Source organism: Coregonus clupeaformis, chromosome 12 (genome assembly GCF_020615455.1).
Source record: "Coregonus clupeaformis isolate EN_2021a chromosome 12, ASM2061545v1, whole genome shotgun sequence".
In the NCBI taxonomy this organism is placed as follows: Eukaryota; Metazoa; Chordata; class Actinopteri; order Salmoniformes; family Salmonidae; genus Coregonus; species Coregonus clupeaformis.
This window is the reverse complement of record NC_059203.1, coordinates 39,692,512-39,711,047: the sequence shown is the minus strand read 5'-3', so window position 1 is coordinate 39,711,047 and position 18,536 is coordinate 39,692,512. Positions and strand designations below refer to the sequence as shown.

Here is an 18,536-nt window from a genome sequence, read left to right as displayed (position 1 = left end):
ATGCGCATATCACGTGTGGCAGCTGTAATCCGCCAGATGGATCCCCTTCCAGCCATCACTCACCTGCTTCTCTCCGTCCGCTCTTCATGTGCATCTATTCCTCCATCAGTTTTTAAAATATAATTTAGCCATGGTGGCGAGGGGGGACGCAGACCCTGATCAGTCTTCTGTTGTAACATTTGTACATTTGATACATTGGAGCTGAGCGAGCAAAGTTGATAGCCTACATTGTATATCATTTCATCCCTGGTAGGCTATATCCAAGAGGCACAGGGTGTATTGAGCGATTTCAGTGCCAACATAAATTGTATTTGAATTCCATAATTCTGAATTTGTATTAGGATATTGAATTTTATATTTTTGCATTTGTAATGCACAAATTGAATCATTGAATTCATAAATGTAACTTGTATTTCATGATTTGAAACTGAATTGAGAGAATATTGCATTCAGTTTTCAAATAAAATTTGAATATTCAAATGCAATATTTATGTATTCAGTTTCAATATGGTAGATATTGCATTCATTGTCTGTGTATCAAGTTTACAAACACTAATTTAAAGTATCAAAGTTTCATATATTCAACTTCTCAGATGCATTCAGATTAAGTTTTAAAATTCAGTTCTCTAAATTCAGATTCAAAACCAGAGACAACATCCTGGTACTTTGCCAGGAAAGGTAGAGGAGAGCAGATAGAATCAAATGCTTTCTGTGGTAAATGGAAGCTTCTGGTACTTTCTGAAGCCAATGTGGCATGTTTAATTTATTTTCTTCCTATGAATTTGGCTTTAGCATTCTAACCGTTTTGGCTATAAACTATTATGACCCCATTCCTGAAAGCTAAGACTCTTTGGAACATGGACGTGCCTTCTGTTTTGCTCTATGATGATCACAGGCCGCACTAGAAGGGAGTGTCACAAAAACCACAATTTGGCCCCCATAAGAATACAGTTGAATAGCCATGTCATAGCCCTTCTAAGGATAGCCTTTCAGCTCCCTGTTTAATCTTGCTCTTGTAACTGACTGGGTTCGAACCAGGTCACCTGCATGTCCCAAGACTGTGTTAGCCCACTTAGCTAAAGCCCATAGGGATAAGTCCAGCAAGGTTACTCATCAAAAGAGCATGGTTGAAGAGACCCATCCAAGACACAGGACCAATGCCTAGGCTTTAGCTTAACAGTCTTGACCTACAGTGCCTTCGGAATGTATTGAGATCCCTGGACTTTTTCCACATTTTGTTACGTTACAGCCTTATTCTAAAATTGATTAATTAAAAATAAAAATCTCAGCAATCCGCACACAATACCCCATACCCCCTCAGCCCCCAGCTGTGCCCTGGACACCATATGTGAATTGATTGCCCCCCATTTATCCTCAGAGTTCGTACTGCTTGGTGACCTAAATTGGGATATGCTTAACACCCCGGCCATCCTACAATCCAAACTAGATGCCCTCAATCTCACACAAATTATCAACGAACCTACCAGGTACAACCCTAAATCCGTAAACATGGGTACCCTCATAGATATCATCCTGACTAACTTACCCTCTAAATACACCTCCGCTGTCTTCAACCAGGATCTCAGCGATCACTGCCTTATTGCCTGCGTCCGTAACGGGTCCACGGTCAAACGACCACCCCTCATCACTGTCAAACGCTCCCTAAAACACTTTAGCGAGCAGGCCTTCCTAATTGACCTGGCCCAGGTATCCTGGATGGATATAGATCTCATTCCGTCAGTAGAGGATGCCTGGTTGTTCTTTAAAAGTAATTTCCTCTCAATCTTAAATAAACATGCCCCATTCAAAAAAGACAGAACTAAGAACAGATATAGCCCCTGGTTCTCCTCAGACTTGACTGCCCTTGACCAGCACAAAAACATCCTGTGGCGTACTGCATTAGCATCAAATAGCCCCTGCGATATGCAACTTTTCAGGGAAGTTAGGAACCAATATACACAAGCAGTTAGGAAAGCAAAGGCTAACTTTTTCAAACAGAAATTTGCATCCTGTAGCACTAACTCCAAAAAGTTTTGGGACACTATCCTACCGATCCTTGACTTCGGCGATGTCATTTACAAAATAGCCTCCAACACTCTACTCAGCAAATTGGATGTAGTCTATCACAGTGCCATCCGTTTTGTCACCAAAGCCCCATATACTACCCACCACTGTGACCTGTACGCTCTTGTTGGCTGGTCCTCACTACATATTCGTCGCCAAACCCACTGGCTCCAGACCATCTATAAATCACTGCTAGGCAAATCTCCGCCTTATCTTAGCTCATTGGTCACCATAGCAACACCCACCCGTAGTATGCGCTCCAGCAGTTATATCTCACTGGTCATCCCCAAAGCCAACACCTCCTTTGGCCGCCATTCCTTCCAGTTCTCTGCTGCCAATGACTGGAACGAATTGCAAAAATCTCTGAAGCTGGAGACTCTTATCTCCCTCACTAACTTTATACATCAGTTGTCAGAGCACCTTACCGATCACTGCACCTGTACACAGCCCATCTGAAATTAGCCCACCCCAACTACCTCATCCCCATATTGTTATTTATTTTGCTCATTTGCACCCTAGTATCTCTATTTGCACATAATCTCTTGCACATCTATCATTCCAGTGTTAATACTAATTGTAATTATTTTGCACTATAGCCTATTTATTGCCTTACCTCCATAACTTGCTACATTTGCACACACTGTATATATATTTTTTGTTGTATTTTTGACTTTATGTTTTGTTTTACCCCATATGTAACTCTGTGTTGTTGTTGTTTTATCGCACTGCTTTGCTTTATCTTGGCCAGGTCGCAGTTGTAAATGAGAACTTGTTCTCAACTGGCTTACCTGGTTAAATAAAGGTAAAAAAAAAAAAATTATAATAATAATAATAATGACAAAGCGAAAACAGGTTTTTAGACATTTTTGCAAATGTATTAAAAATACAAAATTGAAATACCTTATTTACATAAGTATTCAGAACCTTTGCTATGAGACTTGAGCTCAGGTGCATCCTGTTTCCATTGATCATCCTTGAGATGTTTCTACAACTTGATTGGAGTCCACCTGTGGTAAATTCAATTGATTGGACATGATTTGGAAAGGCACACACCTGTCTGTATAAGGTCACACAGTTGACAGTGCATGTCAGAGCACAAACCTAGCCATGAGGTCGAAGGAATTGTCTGTAGAGCTCCAAGACAGGATTGTGTCGAGGCACAGATCTGGGGAAGGGTACCAAAATCATTCTTAAATGGAAGAAGTTTGGAACCACCAAGACTCTTCCTAGAGCTGGCGTCCCGGCCAAACTGAGCAATCGGGGGAGAGGGGCCTTGGTCAGTGAGGTGACCAAGAACCCGATGTTCCTCTGTGGAGATGGGAGAACCTTCCAGAAGGACAACCATCTCTGCAGCACTCCACCAATCAGGCCTTTATGGTAGAGTGGCCAGACGGAAGCCACTCCTCAGTAAAAGGCACATGACAGCCCGCTTGGCGTTTGCCAAAAGGCATTTATAGACTCTCAGACCATGAGAAACAAGATTCTCTGGTCTGATGAAACCAAGATTGAACTCTTTGGCCTTAATGCCAACCGTCATGTCTGGAGGAAACCTGGCACCATCCCTACAGTGAAGCGTGGTGGCAGCATCATGCTGTGGGGATGTTTTTCAGCGGCAGGGACTGGGAGACTAGTCAGGATCGAGGGAAAGATGAAAGGGGCAACGTACAGAGAGATCCTTGATGAAAACCTGCTCAGGACCTCAGAATGGTGCAAAGGTTCACCTTCCAACAGGACAACGACCCTAAGCACACAGCCAAAACAACGCAGGAGTGGCTTTGGGACAAGTCTCTGAATGTCCTTGAGTGGCCCAGCCAGAGCCCGGACTTGAACCCGATCGAACATCTCTGGAGAGACCTGAAAATAGCTGTGCAGCAACGCTCCCCATCCAACCTGACCGAGCTTGAGAGGATCTACAGAAAAGAATGGGAGAAACTCCCCAAATACAGGTGTGCCAAGCTAGTAGCGTCATACCCAAGAAGACTCGAGGCTAATCGCTGCCAAAGGTGCTTCAACAAAGTACTGAGTAAAGGGTCTGAATACTTATGTAAATGTGATATTTCATTGTTTTTTTTTTGCAAGCATTTCTAAAAACCTGGTTTTGGTTTGTAATTATGGGTTATTGTGTGTAGATTGATGAGTGGAAAAAAACAATTGAATCCATTTTAGAATAAAGCTGTAATGTAACAAAATGTGTAAAAAGTCAAGGGGTCTGAATACTTTCTGAATGCACTGTAGTAAGTCACATGTTAACCTTAATGACTACCCTTGCAGGAGACTTGAAACTAACATGTCTAACACAAACTAAAACGTCTTCAGGTCTTAGGCAAGGTTCTTATCACATAAGCATGGATCACCAAACCACGCTCTTTTGATGAGTAACTTTGCTGGATCTTAGTTATTAGTGTAGCAGATGGACATCTGTGAATCTCACTCATCAGCCTGAAGTGTCACCCCATGCGCAATTAAATAATGCCTTTTTTAATAGCACGATGGGTTGGAATGCTTCAGGAGGGCAGTCAGAAGTCCTGAGTTTCGAGTCTCCGTATGAGCTGAATCAGGGGGAAGCAGTGCTCGCTAAGCAGGCAGCTTGACACCTTTACAATGGAGCCACTGGACTCGGATCTACAGTTGCGCTGGTTCAACCACTGGGATCGCTGTGGAGTGAGTTTAGCAGATGGGGATCTGTGAAACTCACTCAGTGTCGCCCCTTGCACAGTTGAAGAAGGCCTTTTTCAATAGCACGGTGGGTTGGAACCCCTCAGGAGGGTGGTCACGTGTGTTTGTGAGGCAGAGGTCCCGAGTTCGAGTCTTGGTATAAGCCGAATCAGGTGGAAACTGTACTTGTTAAGCATTTACATGTTTGTAATTTAGCAGACACTCTTATCCATAACGACATACAGGAGTAATTAGGGTTAAGTGCCTTGCTCAAGGGCACATCAACACCTAATAGGCTCAGGGATTTGAACCAGAAACCTTTCAGTTACTGGCCCAACGCTCTTAACTGCTAGGCTACCTGCCGCCCTATAGCAAGCAGCGTGTCGGAATTTCCTGAACTTATCCCTATAGGCTTTAGCTAAGTGGGCTAACACAGTCTTGTGAGATGCAGGAGACCTGGTTCGAACCCAGTCAGTTGCAAGATTAAACAGGGAGCTGAAAGGCTATCCTTAGAAGGGCTATGTCAGGGCTATTCAACTACTTACTGTATATTCTTATTGTGGTTTTTGGGACACTCCCTTCTAACTCGGCCTCTGATCATCATAGAGGGAAACAGAAGGCACGTCCATGTTCCAGAGAGTCTTAGCAAAACGGTTCAAACGCTAAAGCCAAATTCATAGGAAAAAAATAAATTAAACATGCCACATTGGCTTCAGAAACCGCCAGGAGCTTCTGTTAACCACAGTGATGGTTTGATTCTATCTGTTCTCTTCTACCTATCCTTGCTGGCAAAGTACCAGGGTGTTGTCTCTGGTTTTGAATCTGATAAGTTATATGAAACTTTGATAAACTTGAAATAATAGTTTGTAAACTTGATACACAGACAATGAATACAATATCTACCATATTGAAACTGAATATATCAATATTTAATTTGAATATTAAAACTGAATGCAATATTCATTCAATTCACTTTCAAATCATGAAATCCAAGTTCAATTTATGAATTAAATGATTCAATTAGTACATTACAAATTTTTTTACATTCAAATTCAATATCCTAATACAAATTCAAAATTATTTACACTGAAATCGCTCCACACACAGGCCAGTCTGATAGGCTTTGCAAGTTCACTGTCATGCAGCAGTGGCAGAGAGGAAAAACAGCTTGGCGATATTCATGCTTGCAGCTTTACAGCAAAGAAAATGGCTTGTCTCTAGCTCAAACTGTAAAAATAATTATGACTCCTATTACTAGAGCTACCCTTCCTGCACGATTTCGCACGCATTTGATATAATTTCCCAAACCATGTCGCGGGCCGTTTTAAACTAATCCCGGGCCGCTAATTATTGTTTTGATAACAAACAACGTTGTCCAGTTAGGAAAAGGGTCTGCTACTCATGAGATGTGCTTCAAAGGTAGGATTAATATAGGCCTAATGTAAGCCTAGACTATCAAAAATATATCTATTTCTGGTGCTCCTTACGTTCTGTTTGGTGCCTAACGTTTTTAAAGTTGAGAGAGAGAGAGAGAGAGAGAGAGAGAGAGAGAGAGAGAGAGAGAGAGAGAGAGAGAGAGAGAGAGAGAGAGAGAGAGAGAGAGAGAGAGAGAGGCCTTTGCAAATTAACCATTCTATGCAGTATTACATTATACAGTGTGAACTTAAATGCTATATGTGTTGTATTGAGTAGAAGTGTGAATATCAGTGACAGTTTTGTGTAGCACATGCGCATAACATTTAGAAAACGGGAACAAGTGTCTGGGGGGCCGGGCGAACAGGACGCTAGGCCAATCAGGATTTTTTTCCCGTGGTATTACGATACTACTCAGTATCATGATACTTTGCCTGGTATTGTATCGTTAGTAAAATGTTGGTATTGTGACCACTACTTCTGATCCCCAGCAACACATCCCACTTCTTTCACCGATACGACACATTCCTTTGTCTCATGCCCTCCTACACTTCTCACATCTAGGAATCTCCCTCCTACACACTGCTGCAAATGTTTTATTTTTTTACATTTTAGTCATTTAGCAGACGCTCTTATCCAGAGCGACTTACAGTTAGTGAGTGCATACATTATATTCCCCATACTGGTCCCCCGTGGGAATCGAACCCACAACCCTGGCGTTGCAAGCGCCATGCTCTACCAACTGAGCTACACGGGTCATGGCAACATGACCATAAGCTTGGCATCTGAAACACCGTAGTGGGTTTGGCACAAAAGCTTGTACGGGATAACTGAAATATCCTAGCATTACTTTGTCAGGTAAAGACTCAGCATCAAAACTCAAAAGGACAGACAGTGACTCTTCTGTTTCACCATGCTCGCCACTGGGTCTGAGTCGCACCAAACGGCGGGCGTCACAGAGACCGGGAATCTTTGACTTCAGTTGATCCACCTCCCTTACCGCTACCCCAGTAATCACTCTTTTAATGGCGCCCTGTTCCTGAGAGCAAAGCAAGTAACAGTTCTTGTCCAGCTTGACCAGCAGAACCTGAAAGAAATGAACAGAGGAAGGAATAAGAACGTGAGGAATTCCCAACAACAATCCTCCCATTCTCGGGGTAAGGACTGTACGATAGTATTGGCATAATTTGTCTTGGTTGCCTGTCATAGACTTGGGGCTTTTGGGTAATGTATGTTTTTTTCCTGGGAAAAATGTAGGCCTCTGTTTCTAGCTGTGTAGCTGCATCTCAGGGAGGGAGAAGGGTAGAAGTCAGTCCATTTCTAAAAACGGAGTCAGATTTATTGGAATATTGCACACAGCCTGCTGTAGTTGTTTTTTCCTTCACTGAAACCACCCTTTTTACTGTTTCGGCAGTTGCCACACAGTCTGAATGTTTAATAAGATGGTTTTTTGTACAGTTCTATTGACAAGTGACTGTATTATTGATTGTCACATATATTTCCAGAAATCTGATCAGTTTTGTGCATTCGTTTAGGTGTCAAGAATTGCGTGTCAAGTCAACATTTCTATCATAGGTAAACCTTGGAACAAAGCCGGTGAACACGACTGCTGTACTGTACTTCAGAGATTTTCACTAAATAATGTTTTGTCCTTTAATGTAGTTATGTCTTCTTACCACTAGATGGTGGACTTTACATTGTATTCCCCTGTGTGCCTCTACCTCTTTTCCAGCCATTTCAACTAATTGTCCCCACACCACAGACATTCATACATATTTCTTGAATCACAGTGCAGTCTTGATAACCTACCGTTCTGTGTAAAGGATGTTCTTGTATGGACTAAGAGAGAGAAACTCTGTTGATTTATCTGTGTGAATTCCTGTCTTGTTGCTAATAGTTATTTGGTTACAACATTGCTTGATGTAGACATGATTTTCTGATGTGGACATGTTGTTAACATTCTCTGTATACCACATGACATGAAAACAATTAACAATTATCATAATTGTTTCTCTGGCACTGGAATGAGTTTACACTTCTCTCATTGCTTGCACGGCTCAGTTTCTTGCAGGGCATGGGGCAGTAGGGTGATTTGGCACTATATGACAGTGTGTTGACATGGCAGGAAGTTTGGAGCATGTCATGGAGTGCTTAGTGGGCCTGCCTGCCTGGGAAAGGTATCTGGCTTTTGCTGCGTCGTCATAGGGTATTTATTATCCATAATGTCAGGCATGCAGAATTTCATCCACCCCCCTGCCATGGCTGGGCTGCCTGCCTGCCTTCTCTCCCCAGAGAGATTTTCCAGGAAAGGAGCTTGTGAGCCCACTAGTCTGCTTATAAAGCAATCTGTGCTGGGTTCTCCCACACTACCTTAAATTCTCTCATTTGGCTTACAGACGAATTTAACAACCGATCGACAATATTTGTCATACATTTTTATTTTTATAAGACTGAAAAAACTTTCTGGTGCTCTCGTTGGTGCTGCTGTGCTGTACCATGTCTGCTGTGGTGTACTCGTGTCTCTCTCTCAGGGCCTACTGCCTGTCACACTCACTGCACTGGAGACTCTAAACTGCAATGCTCTCCTCCACCGTTGTCTTTCTCTGCATTGGCTCTCGTCAGCTCGTTCTACGGTTGCTGGGGCAACCGAGGAGGATGGGGCCAAGCGGGGCAGGGGGAAAACAGCCTGGCTGGGAGTGGGACAGCACTTCTTCAAGCCCCTCCATATCTCCCCCAGTGGGCTTGGACAGGGCACAGTGATAGGGGCCCTTTATCTCCTATCATCACAGCCCTCACCATGGCAATGGCCCCTATGGCTAGCGTCATAGCTGCTCCTCTCTGCCTCTGCCGGCTGTTCTGCAGCTCTGTCTCACTCTGCTCAAGCTGTCACAGGAGCACAGGCAGCAAGATGTCATCCTCCTCCTCCAGCGAGGGCCAAGGGAAGCTCAAGCCCAAATCCCCACTGCGCAAGAGGGGTAGTCTGCAGAGCACCACCAGCCCTGGTGAGTGGAGGGGTGTGGGTGCAGGGGTTCCCAGAGAGAGGAGTAAGGGAAAGCGGGGGTTAAACAGGGGAGGGGGGGGGGGCATGCGCATCTGGAGTCGAATGGACACAGATGCTAGTGTAGTAGTGTGAAGGCACTCAATGTTATAGCAGCAGAAAGGGAAAGAGATAAAGAAAAACAGAAGTGGATATCTTAAATGTTCTTTCTCTGATACTCCATTTTTGGGGGGATTAGTTTGTTGATTAGGCCTATGCTCTAATGGGAGTTTTGCAAGCACTTTGACTTGTACTGTATTACACTGACTGTGAAGAGGACAAAGTACTGTACTTATTTGAAAACATACATGCTTGGTAAATGCATGGGTAATCATGGAATATGCTTGCTTGATTGTTTCTAATAGCCTAAACAAGGTTGTTAATTCACCAACAGCAGCAGCTGAATCGCCTGACAGATTGATTAAAAGTGTGATGTTTTTATCATTGCTTTAGCATTAATGCACTGAATCTCTCAGTAATACCCACTGTAGCAACTCAGTGTAGGAGTAGTGACTTGGTTGGCATGCTGATGAGGCTTGCCTCTAGTGTGGGAGAGGCTTTGAAGGAGAGAAGTTCAAAGCAGTGTTTAAACCTAAAGGCCCTCCTTGCACACAGTCCTTTTTTTAAATTCAAGAATGTACTCTTATGGACACTATCGTTAGTGTCCGTTTTTGCATAGGTTAAAACATGTATCTATTAACTCATGTACAACTGACTCAATCACAAGAGTGCCTGATGTAGCTAAGCAGATTCTTTATCAACATTATTTGCTTCAAGGATCCAAACAAAGTTTTGTATGATCTGTAAAACATCGGCATGGTGCGGCATGGTGCGGCTATTGAGATTACAAGATGGTGCCTTCCAAGCCGGGGGCCCCTCATCTCCCTCCACCTCTCTCTGTGTGGCCAGGAGGGTTTATCAGAAGACAGCCTGGCTGGGAGTGGGACAGCACTTCTTCCAGCCCCTCCATATCTCCCCCAGTGGGCTTGGACAGGGCACAGTGATAGGGGCCCTTTATCTCCTATCATCACAGCCCTCACCATGGCAATGGCCCCTATGGCTGTTTGGCCAAGCCATGCTATGTCACACACACAGGAGTCGGTTTGTCTCTGCTGCCATGTGTTCACTCAAAAGACAAATATGTCCAGTCACTTTGGGAGAGTAAGAGGCCATTGAGAGTGGTTCCTTTTTCATGGACTACTACAAACCTTGTATTTATAGCTGGAGGCCGAGGGGCCCTTAAGTTAGTAATTTTAGTATTTTATTAGGATCCCCAATTAGCTGCTGCCGAGGCAGTGGCTACTCTTCCTGGGGTCCAATCAGGAAACAACACAACAAATAAAATGCATAATATAAATATACAGTTGAAGTCGGAAGTTTACATACACTTAGGTTGAAGTCATTAACTTGTTTTTCAACCACTCCACAAATTTCTTGTTAACAAACTATAGTTTTGGCAAGTCGGTTAGGACATCTACTTAGTGCATGATACAAGTACATTTTTCAACAATTGTTTACAGACAGATTATTTCACTTATAATTCACTGTATCACAATTCCAGTGGGTCAGAAGTTTACATACACTAAGTTGACTGTGCCTTTAAACAGCTTGGAAAATTCCAGAAAATGATGTCATGGCTTTAGAAGCTTCTGATAGGCTAATTGACATCATTTGAGTCAATTGGAGGTGTACCTGTGGATGTATTTCAAGGCATACCTTCAAACTCAGTGCCTCTTTGCTTGACATCATGGGAAAATCAAAAGAAATCAGCCAAGACCTCAAAAAAATGTTTTGTAGACCTCCACAAGTCTGGTTCATCCTTGGGAGCAATTCCCAAACGCCACGTTCATCTGTACAAACAATAGTACGCAAGTATAAATACCATGGGACCACGCAGCCGTCATACCGCTCAGGAAGGAGACGCATTCTGTCTCCTAGAGATGAACGTACTTTGGTGCGAAAAGTGCAAATCAATCCCAGAACAACAGCAAAGGACCTTGTGAAGATGCAGGTACAAAACTATCTATATCCACAGTATAACGAGTCCTATATCGACATAACCTGAAAGGCCGCTCAGCAAGGAAGAAGCCACTGCTCCAAAACCACCATATTAAATCCAGACTACGGTTTGCAACTGCACATGGGGACAAAGATCGTACTTTTTTGAGAAATGTCCTCTGGTCTGATGAAACAAAAATAGAACTGTTTGGCCATAATGACCATCGTTATGTTTGGAGGAAAAAGGGGGGGTGGGGGGGGCTTGCAAGCCGAAGAACACCATCCCAACCGTGAAGCACGGGGGTGGCAGCATCATGCTGTGGGGGTGCTTTGCTGCAGGAGGGACTGGCATCATGAGGAAGGAAAATGATGTGGATATATTGAAGCAACATCTCAAGACATCAGTCAGGAAGTTAAAGCTTGGTCGTAAATGGGTCTTCCAAATGGACAATGACCCCAAGCATACTTCCAAAGTTGTGGCAAAATGGCTTAAGGACAACAAAGTCAAGGTATTGGAGTGGCCATCACAATGCCCTGACCTCAATCCTATAGAAAATGTGTGGGCAGAACTGAAAAAGCGTGTGCGCGCAAGGAGGCCTACAAACCTGACTCAGTTACACCAGCTCTGTCAGGAGGAATGGGCCAAAATTCACCCAACGTATTGTGGGAAGCTTGTGGAAGGCTACCCGAAACGTTTGACTCAAGTTAAACAATTTAAAGGCAATGCTACCAAATACTAATTGAGTGTATGTAAACTTCTGACCCACTGGGAATGTGATGAAGGAAATAAAAGGGCCCCGTGTAGTTCAGTTGGTAGAGCATGGCGCTTGCAACGCCAAAGTTGAGGGTTCGAGTCCCACGGGGGGCCAGTATGATTTTTTTTTTTTTACAAAAATGTATGCACTCACTAACTGTCGCTCTGGATAAGAGCGTCTGCTAAATGACTAAAATGTAAAATGTAAAATAAATCATTCTCTCTCTACTATTATTATGACATTTCACATTCTTAAAATAAAGTGGTGATCCTACCTGACCTAAAACAGGGAATTTTTACTAGGATTAAATGTCAGGAATTGTGAAAAACTGAGTTTAAATGTATTTGGCTAAGGTGTATGTAAACTTCTGACTTCAACTGTACATACATAGCACTACATTTACATTACAATTTAGCCATTTAGCAGACACTCCTATCCAGAGTGACCCACAGCTAGTGCATTCATCTTATGATAGCCAGGCGAGACAACCAAATATCAAAGTCGTATCCCAATCACGTATCACATACATAATACAATGCAAAATACAATACAAAATGTATAAAAATGTCTGTGTGTCTCTTCGCAGTACCAGTAAGGTGTTCTTTAATCAGTTTTTTAAAAATCAGATTTTATTGCTAGCTTGAGTTACCTGGGGTGGCAGGGAGTTCCATTTAGTAATCGTTCTATTTAATACTGTGTTTTTCCCAGCCTCTGTTCTGGACCTGGGAACTGTGAAGAGACCTCTGGTTGCATGTCTTGTGTGATGCCGATGAGTGTCTGAACTGTGTGCCAACTGCTTGAACAGACCGTTCGATATCTTCAACACATCAACACCTTGCACAAAGACCAACAGTGATGCAGTCAATCTCTCCTCAACTTTGAGCCAGGAGAGATTGACATGCAATTCATTGACATTCGCCCTCTGTGTACATCAAAGCGCAATACGTGCTGCTCTGTTTTGGACCAACTGCAATTTGCTTATGTCCTTCTTTGCCGCACCTGACCACACAACTGGACAGTAGTCCAGGTGTGACAAAACTAGAGCCTGTAGGACCTGTCTGGTTGACGGGATTTGGCAGTTTTAACAGTCAGTTTCTTTATGGGCGCTTGCCTGTCAGTATCTGGAAGAAGCAATTTCATAAATGCTTCAAGTGCAGCGGCAGGATGTTCCTCATTACACACATCAGACCAACAAATACTTTTCACTTATTCAACATACAAATCATTGCAAAACCTCTTGTATGATCGCTTATACACTATTTTAAGTCCAGTCTTTGGAACTTTGTTTTTCTTAGATATGGCTATTATATTATGATCACTACATCCAATGGGTGTGGATACTGTTTTAGTATCTGCTGTTCTGCAGCATTAGTAAAGATGTGGTTAATACAAGTGGATGATTTAGTTCCTGTTCTGTTTGACATGAGATCCTCTCTGAGTATAAACAGCAATACCTCCTCCTCCATTGGCGTTCCTGTCTCTTCTGTAGATGTTATAACCATATATTGCTACCACTGTGTCAACAAAGGAATTATCTAAGTGAGTTTCAGAGATATATGAATGCTTTCTGTCGCTTGCAAGTTATCGATTTCATGAACCTTGTTTCTTAGGCTACATATGTTAATGTGGGCAATTTTTTACGCTTTTCTGGGATTCTTGATTGTTTTTATTGCTTTACTGGGAGGCTTATCAGAGGCAATATTTGTATTTGAGCTGATAGTGCAGGGTGAACTTCTCATAGTGGGCTTCCTACTATGGCAAAACGTCTCAGTGCTAACAGTATAACTCAGGTTCATATGCACATGATTATTGCTGACAATAGCTGTCGGATTGACAGAGGCATTTAGAGGAACATAAATTAGGTTACTTACATTATGACTGCCAAAACCCCTGGGAAAATGTACATTTGCAGCAGCACTACGACAGCTCAGTGACATAATGGTAGGGAATATCTGAGCAGGGCTTGGGTCACTGATAAGTGACCTTAAATGTGAGGACAGGGTCCAGGCACCAAGATGATTTGGATGGACTCCATCATTCCTATAGAGCATCTTCTGTTTCCAAAAGGTGTAGAAGTTATCTAGTAATCAGCGCTTTTTGGAGTCTTTCAGAGCTTGAATCAGTTCTTTAAATTCCAGTTTCAGCAGTTCTGAGGTAGCCCTCCTAATGTCGTTTGACCCCACATGGACTACGACAGCATCAGCCCCCAGCAGTTGTAGAACGGTAGGAAACAGCCTAGTAATGTCCTGTACTTGTGCTCCAGGATAGCACAGGGTTTTTGCCCCGTGAACCGAGATGTTTCTTACCATAGAGCTGCCGACGATAACGGCTGGTGAAATGGCAGAGGCGGGTCCGGCAGTTTTTGCGCCTCGAGCCGGCCACAAAACCCATTGTGGCTGATGGAGGAGCCGGTGCATCAGAAACCCTCGAGGTCCAGTAAGAGGAGGAGCGCAGCAGATCAGAGTCCGAGGCAGAGTCTCACCGGGAACATGGAGGATCCGAGTCCGAGGCAGAATCCCCCTGGGAAGGAGTCCAGATACGGGAACCTCCGAAGCCAGGAGGGTGAAGCTGTTTGACAACTGGTTTTGGGTTGGGCTTCCCAAAGCCGCTTCCCTCCATTTGGCCTACAGCGGGTGACGTGCTTCCATGGTTGGACAGCAGGATTGGTGACAGTATCATCCGCTAAATCCACCAGAAGTCCCGGTCCTGCTCTATCTTCCAGGGGACTGGGAGACTTCTTCGGGGAAGGGTCCCTGGAAGGCATTGGCCATTCAATCAAGGAGTGTTGACATGGCGGTGACTCTCAACACATTGGAGCGGCGTCCAGCCTGTGGTGTAGAGAAGGTAGCCGTGGGTGCTTTCCCCAGTAGATTATGCAAGTTATTAATCTGTTTGCTAAGAGTAGTAGTAGTGAATACAGCTCCTGCAGCACATGAAACACTTGCTTTTTCCTTTGAACGGGGAAGCCTCCATGGGAAGAGACATAGCAACTCAATCCGTGTCGCAGAGGTAGCGATTTACAGGCAGCGTCAAAAAACTAAACAAAGAGACAATAACTGATGTATTTTTCCGGACCTATACAGGCCGTCGGTAAATACACCGATACATTTTTTAAAAATTAAACTAAATAAACTCTAGCCTGTTAAACTTAACTTTCTGTAACAAAAAAGGTACTCATACAAATTTATGCAATCGCTCTCCTTCCAGTCAAAGAGTGGGCGTTAAACCTTCGTCGTCCATGATGGGCTATTTGGAAAAGTATTTTAGTAAAACATTTCTCCAAACACTGAACATTACACCCGCTCAGCCAGACATACAGTAGGTGACATGCATAGTATGTATTTCGGTGTCCATTAGGCTACATCTGACTCTTCGCTGAATGTACTAGGCCTACTGTGCACTGTCCAGTAAAACAGATGGCAGTTTTGGGCTCTAAAATATGTTTATTATGATCAAGTTCGATCCCCACTGTGAATAATTTAAAAGTTTGCTACAAATCGAGATATTTAATTAAATAGTGATCCATTCTGACTACTACATTTGTCGTCACACAGGACCACGTGCTGACACAGACCAATCATGGGCCGGCAGGCTACGAGGTGGCTACCGGTTGACTCTCAGGAAGAATGAAAATGACTACATCGACCATGATCCTTTGCTAGTTACGGCCACTTTCACCATGATCCTTAGCGATTTATTGTTGTTGGTGCCATTCAGCCCCATTCAGCAAAATGGCGCTCTTCAAATTCAAATACTTCCAGCTTCATGCGCCATCGGGAGTTTTCCATAGGAATACGTGGATGTCAGCGCTATCACTATCTACTGGTTTTAATGTCTATGTTTTGTTCTAGCAAGAGAAGGAACGGCCTCCCACTGTGATGAGTACCTATCGGGGTTGAGATTCTCATGTGTTTCATGCTTAAGGAATAGGGTGTCATTAACGTTGACATGACGCAAACCTCCATTGTTATTGAAGCTATTGAGTGAAATTGTATATTTAAAGTTTCAAATTGATCAGTACTAGGTAGGCATTTTAAAGCAGTGAAGTTACAGCCTCGAGTCTTCTTGGGTATGATGCTACAAGCTTGGCACACCTGTATTTGGGGAGTTTCTCACATTCTTCTCTGCAGATCCTCTCAAGCTCTGTCAGGTTGGATGGGGAGCGTCGTTGCACATCTGTTTTCAGGTCTCTCCAGAGATGTCCGGGCTCTGGCTGGGCCCCTGAAGGACATTCAGAGACTTGTCCCAAAGCCACTCCTGCGTTGTCTTGGCTGTGTGCTTAGGGTTGTTGTCCTGTTGGAAGGTGAATCTTCACCCCAGTCTGAGGTCCTGAGCGCTCTGGAGCAGGTTTTCATCAAGGATCTCTCAGTACTTTGCTCCGTTCATCTTACCCTCGATCCTGACTAGTCTCCCAGTCCCTGCCGCTAAAAAACATCCCCACAGCATGAAGCTGCCAACACCATGCTTCACCGTAGGGATGGTGCCAGGTTTCCTCCAGAGGTGACACTTGGCATTCAGGCCAGAGTTCAATCTTGGTTTCATCAGACTAGAGAATCTTGTTTCTAATGGTCTGAAAATCCTTTAGTGGCCTTTTGGCAAACTCCAAGCAGGCTGTCATGTGCCTTTTTACTGAGGAGTGGCTTCCGTCTGACCACTCTACCATAAAGGCCTGATTGGTGGAGTGGTGCAGAGATGGTTGTCCTTCTGGAAGGTTCTCCCATCTCCACATAGGAACTCAGAAGCTCTGTCAGAGTGACCATCAGGTTCTTGGTCACCTCCCTGCCCAAGGCCCTTCTCCCCCGATTGCTCAGTTTGGCTGTGCAGCCAGCTCTAGGAAGAGCCTTGGTAGTTCCAAACTTCTTCCATTTAAGAATGATGGAGGCCACTGTGTTCTTGGGGACCTTCAATGTTGCAGACATTTTTTGGTACCCTTCCCCAGATCTGTGCCTTGACACAATCCTGTCTCGGAGCTCTACGGACAATTCCTTCGACCTCATGGCTTGGTTTTTGCTCTGACATGCACTGTCAACTGTGGGACCTTATATAGACAGGTGTGTGCCTTTCCAAATCATGTCCAATCAATTGAATTTACCACAGGTGGACTCCAATCAAGTTGTAGAAACATCTCAAGGATGATCAATGGAAACAGGATGCACCTGAGCTCAATGTCGAGTCTCATAGCAAAGGGTCTGAATGCTTATGTAAATAAGGTATTTCTGTTTTTTATTTGAAATACATTAGCACATTTTTCTAAAAACCTGTTTTCACTTTGTCATTATGGGGTATTGTGTGTAGATTGATGAGGAAACATTTATTTTAATCAATTTTAGAATAAGGCTGTAACATAACAAAATGTGGAAAAGGGGAAGGGGTCTGAATACTTTCCGAATGCACTGTATACTCATTGTTGGGGTGGGATGGATGTGGGGCGTCCATGGTGGCTTTTGACCATTTCTTTGGATTCCTCATTGTCTTACTCAATGTTAGAAAAAAGTTTGGTCCTCTAAATTGGATGTTTGTTGCTAGTTTTATAGAATATTATATGAATTCGATAAATTAAAATTGCCAATTTGGGTGCAATCAATTAGCTTAATTTCTCTTAGATCAAATTATATTTCAAGCAAAATAATGTTGCGGAATGCTAATCTTATCTGTTTCTAACAACAGAACCAATTTCAGAAAAATCTGTGGTGTTGGGTGTCGAAGTGAGGTGGAACGACCCAACAGGGAGTATCTCCCACTTATAACCCATCTGCTTTATATGCCAGTGTGTGTGTCAATGTAACTGCACACGTGTGTTTTCCACTCCTGTTGAAAAGGTGTCATATTAAGTGACAGTATCTTATTGCCACGGAGAAGGACTGTAACACAGTCTTTTTTGTGTGACTTTACAATTTAGTTTATGTCGTTTCCAGTGGAGGCTGCTGCGGGGAGGACGGCTCATAATAATGGCTGGAACGGAGTGAATGGAATGGCATCAAACACATGGAAACCATGTGATTGATGTCTTTGATACCTTTCCACTTATTCCGCTCCAGCCATTACCACGAGCCCGTCCTCCCTAATTAAGGTACCACCAACCTCCTGTGGTAGTTTCTTACCCCAGCTGTCTAGAACTTTGAGTCTCTCACTGTTGGAGCAGTGCTGTTGGGACCAAGGGTCTTTCACAGCAGATAAGGTAGGACAAACATCATTAAAAAACATTCCAAACAAACAACACATAGGCTATCTATGATAAGTTAACTTATGATGGAATCTTGAACTGTAATATAGTTTGCCCTGCCTTGACACCATCCTATGTGTAGGCTGTCATGTTATTCATTATTTTCTGAGTGGTTTGCGCTGAACCAGAGATACTCTATATAATGACAAGATGGTCTTGTCTCCGCCCTTACAGTGGGAGTCGTTGTAGCAAAGATAGAAAGGCAGGCGGAAGGAGGCAAGATCAGGTGGGAACATTCTAGCCAATGAGAGGGCAAATACGCGAGTGAACAACAGACACAACTCCGATATAAAATAGTTTTTCTCAAAGTTGCCGTGATGCCATTCGTCGACTTATATCAATACATTCGTAACAAACTAAAGATTACGAAACTTCTATTCCATCAAATAAG

At 43.4% G+C, this 18,536-nt stretch overlaps 1 protein-coding gene across 3 annotated transcripts in view; it reads left to right on the top strand.

The window, feature by feature from the left end:
• The window catches only part of LOC121577633 (AMP deaminase 2), a 53,065-nt gene that overhangs the window by 2,087 nt on the left and 32,442 nt on the right, over positions 1-18,536 (top strand). The window contains exon 1 of one of the 3 annotated variants that reach the window (XM_041891382.2): positions 8,934-9,134. The exons of 1 other annotated variant lie outside the window; for it this stretch is intronic. In XM_041891382.2, coding sequence (XP_041747316.2) covers positions 8,936-9,134 — 199 coding nt within the window. In that variant the 5' untranslated portion in view covers positions 8,934-8,935. Of the gene's footprint in view, positions 1-8,933; positions 9,135-18,536 lie in introns of those variants that run through there. One more of the 3 variants, XM_041891383.2, reaches the window with a different exon arrangement.